The sequence below is a fragment of the Vipera berus genome (genome assembly GCF_964194415.1).
Source record: "Vipera berus genome assembly, chromosome: 7".
Taxonomy (NCBI): domain Eukaryota; kingdom Metazoa; phylum Chordata; class Lepidosauria; order Squamata; family Viperidae; genus Vipera; species Vipera berus.
This window is the reverse complement of record NC_138209.1, coordinates 24,203,772-24,213,285: the sequence shown is the minus strand read 5'-3', so window position 1 is coordinate 24,213,285 and position 9,514 is coordinate 24,203,772. Positions and strand designations below refer to the sequence as shown.

At 40.6% G+C, this 9,514-nt stretch overlaps 1 protein-coding gene across 1 annotated transcript in view; it reads left to right on the top strand.

The window, feature by feature from the left end:
* Positions 1 to 1,642: 1,642 nt before the first annotated feature.
* Positions 1,643 to 9,514, top strand: part of ELOVL6 (ELOVL fatty acid elongase 6) — a 75,870-nt gene continuing 67,998 nt past the window's right edge. Inside the window, exon 1 of the mRNA XM_081332150.1 lies at positions 1,643 to 2,810. Within this exon, the coding sequence (XP_081188276.1) occupies positions 2,722 to 2,810 (89 nt within the window). The 5' untranslated portion in view covers positions 1,643 to 2,721. The remainder of the gene's footprint in view (positions 2,811 to 9,514) is intronic.

The following is a 9,514-nucleotide window of genomic DNA, read 5'->3' as shown; positions in this document are numbered from 1 at the left end:
CTGTAAGTCCCTTATGCTCAATAATCTGAATATACAATGGACTATTTGTTCCTGGCCAATGATAAAGCTATTCAGAGTGCTGTTTTCTGGGTCTCAGATCCTATATAATATCACATAACTGTCTTAAATTCCTTCTGTGTCTCTGTTTTTATACTCTTTATATACTTAATGAATGTTTTCTTTATTTACATTATTATACTAATTTTAAATATATTTTGTCTTTCCAATGTGAGATGTTCTGGACTTGGAAAATAAATATATCCAAGTACACAAGAAGGTGTTTAACTTCCTGACATTCTTTTTTCACTAGCGATATTTAGCATGGAGTAGTAGACTAAAGTGTTGTGAGAATACAGCAGTAGGAACATTATATTGTTCTATCCTCCTTTCCCATGTCAGCCAGCTAACAAAATGTATTCAGAGTGAAAATATTTTGAGAATGCTGATTGACATTTGCTCCAGAAATGTATCAATGATAATCAAGGCTAGGTTCCTTGCCTGAACACACCTTCTCAAATGGGTGGGTGGAGTCAGATAAAATTTAGACCCTTTGGCTCTCTGACTAATGAAGCAAGAAAAACTGGTTATTCTCTGGAACTGGAAGAATTAGCAGAAGACTTTACAATACTGCATGGGCTGGGAACAAGATGGGTCACCACATTCTTCTACTGTGTTTAGGGACTTATTGGTGAAAACTGACCTTATTTCCCTGATTTCAAACCACCGAGCACCATAAATATCAGCATTTTGAACTGGCTTTAAAAATATGCTGTGTTCTCTCATCATGTTTTAAACATGTCAGATGAAGATCCAATCACTGCCTTCACACAACAGATTAGTCTTGCTTAATTTTTATTTGCTTAACATGCTGCAGGAGTATAGACCAGTGGTTAATTTGATTCAGTGAATTGTACAACTGACCTTCCAATGGATTAATTCAGTCATCATATTGAACATACTGGGTGAACATAGCCATTGTTCAGTGCAGCTGGTGGTAAAATGAAGAGTTGACTGTTCAGCCTTTCTGATATCTTTTACCCTTTATTTAGCTATATTTTGAATGCAACATAACTGAATTTAAAGCTTGTTACAATGGTCTAATCAGATTATTGCAGTTCTAGTTTAGAACTACCATCAGAACTAGATTACAGGTCTAATGGATTTACTGGGAGACCCTGCTGTAGTGCTCTTCTGTGATAACCAAACTGAGGACCAACAGTAACAAGAGTGCCAGCTGATGCCTCCAGATGCTATACTGATTGTATAGAGATCCCAAAGTCAAGGAATAATCCTGGGTTATAATTAAAGAGACAGAAGTAGGTGTGAGCTTAAATGGATTCCAGAACATGGTAGAGGACAGGAAGGCCTGGAGGAACGTTGTCCATAGGGTTGCGACGGGTCGGACATGACTTCGCAGCTAACAACAACAACATACAGATCTATTTCTACACTTGACATCTCTAATCTGTAAGAAAGTTGGCAAGGCAGGATAAGTATTACAGAGCAGAAATCATTCCCTTACAAAACACTGATTTTAGATCTATATTGTTCTACTACCAGCTGTTTAGCCAAGTGATGTCCATTTAGTTCAGACACTTATTGGGTGTGTCTCATCTTATCCTGTGTGTTGGTGTTAGGTGGAGAAGCCAGATGTGAATGAATGTCCTGGAATAGAAAAGAAGTGAAATAATGCAATTCACACACCAGGCTAAATCAACACTGTATAAACTATATTAGGACTTCGCATAATACATGATCCAACTACAATGTCTAAATCCAGATAATTTATTTAAAATAACCTAGCCTCTGTATCACTATAAATTAGTCACTCCTCAGAAACAGTGTGTTCCACTGAACATGATTCTTTACTAAAGTGTGCAGGGCAATTCCTTTCTTAAACATTTTATATCAGCAACTGATCATATATAAAACATGTAGTCAGATAGTTTAGCGATTAGTTGGCTTTTCATTTTCATCTTCATTCCCTTAATTTGCTTCATTATTGATCACCGCCCTGAGTCCTTAGGGAGAAGGGCGGTATACAAATCAAATCAAATCAAATCAAATCCAATCAATCAATCAATCAATCAATCAATCAATCAATCAATCAATAAATACCACAGTTTATAAAGTTGTTTTCAAAACAAAAGACAAAGCATAAAATATTATTTTCAATCAGGTATATTCATCGCTTGCATTCTGCTCCGATATGACTATTCTCTTACTGTTTCTTTTCCTGTGATCCTTTCTTATTACTCGTCTGATGAAAACCCTTCCGAAGAACTTAAGCAAACCCAGGCATCTTACTTACCGAGCTTACGTACAAAAGACTGACGCTTTTTTTCCCCCGGACCGCTGCAAGCTCCGCCTTCTAAACGACGATTGGAGCGTTGTCAAAAACTAATTTCTCGCTTAAGAGGGGATGAATGGCTCTGGGAGGACTAAGGCGGCGGTTGAGCACTAAGACCGCAGCGGCTCCCTTACCGCCCAGGGTAGATTGCAGAGACTAGGAGATCTCCAGACACGAGAGGAGGCTATAGGAAGAGCATAAAAGCAATGCTACGACCAGCACATAGCTGAAAGGGGAGAAGGACACCAGAAGAGGAGACACCTGACGAGACGCTCCGAAAGAAAAGGGAGGAGGGAAAAAAAAAACAGGTCTATCGCAGACACGGCCCTTTCGGCTAAGCGTAGGGAAGCGTTCTCTTCAAGACCGGCCCAATGAACATGTCAGTGTTGACTTTGCAGGAATACGAATTTGAGAAGCAGTTCAACGAGAATGAAGCGATTCAATGGATGCAAGAAAACTGGTAAGTGATGACGGCTCGCGCCTGATTGGCCGCTCTACGACTACGGAGCTCGTGCTCCCGCGGCGAGGTGGTGCTCGTCTGCGTCCGGCGATCTACACGGCATGGATTAAGTGAGCGAAGGGAAGGGCGACCGGGGGTGGGGTGGGGGGGCCAGCAGTAAAACCGAGAGCCGTGAACTCAGAGAGCTGAGAGCGCCGTGCCCGCGCGCCTCTGATGCGTACCTGGATGGATGCGTTAAGGCAGGGGTCTTCAAACCTGGCCCTTTTATGACTTGTGGACTTCAAGTCCCAGAATTCCTCAGCCAGCGTTGCTGGCTGAGGAATTCTGGGACTTGAAGTCCACAAGTCATAAAAGGGCCAGGTTTGAAGACCCCTGCGTTAAGGGGTTGCCCTGATTTGTGGCGGTTCTGCAGATCGCGGGGAGGAGGGGAGGGGCTCGTGTTTTTGCGTGACTGGCTCTAGTGTTCGGACTGAAGAGGAACATACCATTGCCGGGGAACAGCCTGCTGGATTGCCCCCTCCGGTGCAGAATAAATTATATAATATACTGTATTTCCAAGTGATGGATTCAATAGGCTCGCGGCTTCTTTCCGCCTTTTCCTTTTTTTTTGGCCGGGCCTTTGAACTTCCTCCCATTTCACGCGGAGTACCTCTTGTGCACTCATCTTAAAACTCCTGTTGGTACTTTTGCCCTCCCCTGCAACTATTTCCGCCCCTAACCCATTGGCGGGCATGTTTTATCTCCACCTACTTCTGGGGTATACGGAGAACAGAGAAAATCTGATTTATTTGGTGAATAGAAAAGGCGCTGTTGGGGAGGACAGGGCTCAGGGATGAGTTCGTGGGGAGGAACTGAAGAGTGCCTGAAGCGCAAGAGGTCCGGGAAGTTGGAGAGTAGTAAAACCCATCTTCTGTGCGTCCCTGAAGTTATCCATAGCAAAGGTAGACGTTGCCCTAATATTTCATGTCCTCCTGCCAGGGTTCTTTGGAAAGTCATTTATTTCGTCGTCAAAATCCTGCGGCGATCTAAAATCGTGCCTTTTGTGGCGATTTTTCCTTCTTCCCCACCACCATCTGACTTAAGACAGAAACCTGTGCGGCTTGACATGACCTTGACTTTTAAGTAATTTAAAAAAAACAAAAATACTGGGGCAATCTCTACGAAGCAGAGTGCTTGATATAAGTACCCCTCGGTATGTTGGAAAGCCCGAAAAGATAACATTTGAGGATTTTAGGCTTAGCGGGATAACGCTAAGACTTCTTTCTCCCTTCAACCACCCGGCGACTAACGTGCACCTCAGAGCTTGCTCAGGCCGGCCCGCGAGGCTCCGTGTATGCGCGCGCGCGCCTTTCTCAAACCGACACACGCCCCGAGTGGCGAATGAATGGTAGGCGGGGAAGGAGAAGGAGGTGCGCGCCGTGAGCTGAGTCTTACCGGGCTCATGGCCTGCCGGGGGTTCTATCCCGGAAACTTGCACGTTAATTTTTCGGCGCATGTGCAGAGTGAGTTTCCTACGGGAGAGGAGAGTGACTCAAGTCGCGCTCTGCGATGGGAAAGGGGAGCGAGCCTGGGAAAGCCCCTGTAAAAATAAATAAAAGGGCCTTTCAGGAGAGGTTGAGTCTCAGTATCTATTGCTTTAGACCAGGGGTCTTCAAACTTGGCCCTTTTATGACTTGTGGACTTCAACTCCCAGAATTCCTCAGCCAGCAAAGCTGGCTGAGGAATTCTGGGAGTTGAAGTCCACAAGTCATAAAAGGGCCAAGTTTGAAGACCCCTGCTTTAGACAGAGCTGAGGTGCAGTGATTGGGAAAGAAGCGAAGAAAGGAGAGCTCCGATAGACGAATGTTCCTTAGTCGTGGGTATTCGTCGTTGGTTTTTTCCTTTTTGGCGTAGCTTATCTTCCCCACCCCCACCCCCCACAGGATGCCGGCGTCTTTTGCTCAAGTGGCAGGGCGCAGAGTTAACGCTCGCTTCCAGCCACTTGACGCGCCTTCAGGTCTGATGCTCCTTCCCTCGAGCAGGCCCGGGCTGCTGCTTTGACGGGTTTTGTTCGAGTATCGGCCTCCACACGATGGGTCTAGCAGGACCCTTCCCGCCGACCCTTCCTCCCTCCCTCGCCTTGCAACCTCGGTGTGAGGTCGGAGTTGTCCCTTGGACCGCTGTCGGCAAAGGGACATCTTGAGGCGGCCTAGCACAACGCGGCGGCGTCCCTCCCTCTTCGCCAGAGGCAGGTTGGCCTGCAGTTACCCTGAGCAGACAGAAAAACTTGGCCCGGAATGTGAATTTGGAATGGGCTTAATGAAGGCTGCCAGGTGCCCTAGAAAAGAAAGGCGAGATGGGTGTTTTGTTTTGTTTTTCTTGGCTTATTTGGCGCATATACGGAGTCTTATTATTTCTGTCCTTTCCTACTAATTAAATAGGTAGAAATTAGCAAATGTGGATTTAGCGCTCGTTGGGGAGGGTTTCATGGTGACTGTACATCACAAAGAAGGCCAGTTCAGAAGAAATGTAGGAGTAACATTGTTCCCTGGGTGTAAATAAAAGGACCTACTTCAGTTTCAATCTCCAGTGATGATTTCGTGTTTGGATTCTGTGGATCTTTCCCCTTCATCAAGTGAAAAAGGGGACTTCATAGGCAAAGTGACTAAGAACTGGACCGGTTATGCTTTGGGATTCTGCCCATCTTCCCTTGTCTGGCCCACCATCCACATCTCATTTTGCCCCTGGACTCATTAAAATTATATGAAACAAAGGAAAATGCTGTATAGAAAGACTGGGAGGTGGCTTAGAGCAGTGGTTAAGACATCAGGCTACAAACTGGGAGACTGAAGTCTAGTCCTGCCTGAGGCAGAAAGCCAGCTGGGTGACAGTCATTTTCTCTTCAGGCCTAGGAAAACATCAATGGCAAACCACTCCTTCCTCCCCCCCCCCCAAACCAGGGTAAACTGCCAAATAGGTGAGTTAAAACCAACCAGCTGCTATGAGGGGAGAAGAAAATGCTTGAAACTGTACAGGAAACTGGCCAATAGGCACAAATACGTTGTGTGAATGCAACAAGTGCAATTTATAAGTCATGATAGTGCATTATAATAATCCAGACAGTAGTGTTTCATTCAAAACATTGATTAAAATCAGTTGACCATGATATACAAACTTATTTAGTGTAAGTTTTATATTTCCTTTTCCTCTGCTCACAATTTAATAACTCCCCTTATCCCAAACTAATGGCTTGATTTGGACAATATGCCAAGAACAACAAACCACTTTTAAAACTAATAAGCATAGCGTATTAGATAAAAGTGAGTTTTATGTCTCTTCATGTGACCACACACAAGTCAGGGTAGCTCTTTTAGTAAAAAAAAAACACCACTTGATTAAAATTTGATAACTTGAGTCTTACACCATAATACACATATTAACTTCTAAAATGTCACAAGACTTAGTTTTTTTTCTTCTTACATTACATCAACTAGTTAAACAGCCTGTTGAACTTCTCCCTTCTCTACATTCTTCTACCACAAAGAAACAGAAAATTTATCACTTTCTCTTAGTAGTGCTGCCCATGATAAAAGAAGAAAAGTATTTCCTTTCTCTCCCACTGTTTAGTTTTTTTTCTGAAGAGAAGCTAAATATCGAATAAATATTGAAATGAATGTATGCTCACTTGATTCTACAAACAATATGGATGCAGTAATAATGATATTTAAAATGTGGGACAATTATAAAAAGGTAGAAAAAGTAATTATGCCAGAGGATCAAATTGTCCTGAGAAACACCCAAAATTTTGAAATCACTTTTTTGTAATCTCAAATATATGCAAGATAAGGTTCGTTACTCAATGCATGAATTAAATGATCTTCCCAGATATTAGGGAGTTGTATGTACATTTTGCCATATTAATACCTCAAATGGTTTTAATGCTTAACTATATGTCAGACCTACAACTTTATAGAGAATTATGTCTATTACAATAGACTTAATGATACAATTAGAGGTGAGAGATAATCTCTGCATAAAAGGCATTTCTGAGTTGAACATTTTACTTGTTTGCCTTTAATTTATATAAGAGGATAATCATGTCTTCCCCAGAAAATGCATGCGAGGAAATAATGTCACTTTTCATTATTGCCTGCGAATATTAAGAACAAAAGCATGCCATTCCACTAGCCATCGTCTCTACGTTTTTTCTCAGTAGTGTCAATGTCTATACTCTGAAGTTTGACTGTACTGTAACATAGGATTTTAGAAGCCTTTCACTCACCAGCCTGCCTTCTATTGAGGACCTGTATACTGCACAGGTCAGAAGGAGGGCTGAGAAAATATCTACAGATATCTTATATCCTGGATACAAACTGCTTCAACTCCTCCCCTTAGAACGCCACTATAGACATTGCATACCAAAACAACCAGACACAAAGACAGTTTTTCCCTCATGCCATTATTCTGCTAAACACCTAATTACCACAATACTGATTATATTTAAGGATATTTACCCATGTAGCATAGCTGTACTACTACTATCCTTCTCATCTTTTTTGCTAACTTGATTTATTGGTGTCCTATGATTATATTATTTTGTTGTTTGTATGTACACTGAGAGCACCAGACACAAATTCCTTGTGTGTCCAATCAACTTGGCCAATAAAGCATATTCTATTCCTATTCCTATTCCTATTTCCCTTCTACTCTGGTCTACCACTCACTATATTAGAATCAGACATAGACTCTTTCTTTAGTCTGTGTATGCTCCTGGACTTGGGTGTAGTGATCTTTCTTTGATAAACAGCATATTTTGTATATATTGTAAGAGGTTTGAGCAATTTACCGTAGCAAATAAAACAGTTCTACCAAAAAGCAGATCTGAGCCCTCTACTGAAAAGCATGGCTTGATGCTACAGGTTTCAAAAAGTCTTCGTAGAAATGTTTTTTTAAAGGCAGTTTTGTGTGTGTGTACGTGTGCTTAAAGGAGATACCTTACAAAAATGCCATTAATTTTCCAGCCTGCATAATGTAATGAACTATTGAAAAGTATTCCGTCTTCCAATTTTAACTCCAGAAAAATAGCTCTCTGTCAGATGAAGGATGAATGTGAGTGCATAGTCCAAAGTTGCTAAGCAAACTTTTGTGAGTTTGGGATAGATTTGCACTTCAGATATCAGAAATCTCAATTTCTATTGCTGAATTACAATTGTACATCATAAGAGTATTTTTTACTTTACTTACTGTTTCGTTATTTCTTAGTTTTTCCCAATAGCAGCAAAAGTATTGCTGGCTAAACTTATCATGTTCAGTTATCTTGGGAATTCAGTTAAAAGATTATATATTGGGACAATCCAAATTATACCTAATTAGAGGATACATTGCACCACAGCTATTGAGCATTGTATGTGGTATTGCAAAAATAATATGTCGTCATAATATCAGAATGAAGATGAAGCAGCATTCTTTAATCACTACTAAAATGAATTTTAATCTTTCTAATAGTATAACTTACTATTCCACACTTTCAGTTAGACTATATTGTGAATATTTACTAAGTTTTAACATGCAAGGACTATATAGCTTCTACTGTTATTTCTTCAGTTATAATATCAGAATGTTCTGTGAAAATGTGAAATACAGAACATGGTGTATTACACAGTCATAATTATATATTTCACAGGCATAATTATAGTATCTCTAGAGTATGCTAATTTGTTACACAATGTTACCTGCTGGATATCTCACACAGTAATGTTCATCACATGTGTTCAGTTTCATAGGGAAGTTAACTGTGTTAGCTTTATATGTTAGATAACTACATATTAGTGTCACGTTTATAAGACTGTATTTTGTGAATGAACTGGAGTGAAATGCCACCTCATGTTTAACTGCACATTGTTTCAGAAAATTCTGGAGAAGGTTACAGAATCCTTTGGATGTACTTACCTAGAATATGTGGAAGTTTGCTCATACAGAATTATATTATTGGTCCATCTACTTCTATTTTACCTGTAGTGAGTTGGTAGTGGATCTCTAGGTTTTTTTTTAAAGGTATTTAATCTTTTCTTAGTCCTACTTGAACTGTAGCTGGGCTTGTTCAATGAAACCCATGTACTTTCTCAACAAATTACAGTTTTTCCAATAAAAAAAGTTTGCTTCTTTGTAGAAGATCTTCAGCTAGTTAATTCTAGAGACCCTCTTATATGTGCTTACTTTTTTGTTGTGGCTTTGTCAAGTTGTATAACAGATAAAAGCAACTTCTATGCTCTTACAGATTTTTTTCCAGTAACTCTCCTGACTTTCATTGCAATAAAATGCTGTAGAAATATAAGTCTGTATATATCAAGCTTTACAGAACTAAGTAGATCTGAATAAATATAAATGTAGATTTAGAAAGAAAGAGAGGGAAGAGAGAGAAGGAAGGGAGGGAGGGAGGAAGGAAGGAAGCTGTAGGGCTATTATAAACATTTTCTCCTAGGATGGCTTGTCAGTTTCTGAAAGATTGAAGCTGCCAGCTGCTAATCTCAAAACTGCAATATAATAAGAGATGTCAACTGAGAAAAGATACAGTATTGATAAAAACATAGAATAAGAAAGGCAGCTTCAAATCTTTCTCTTTCCAGGCTTTATACAGCTACATTTATATCTTGATGATGCTTTAAAAATTATTTCCTCAAAACAATTACACAGCATTTGAGCAACATTTAGTCTTGGGATTCAAA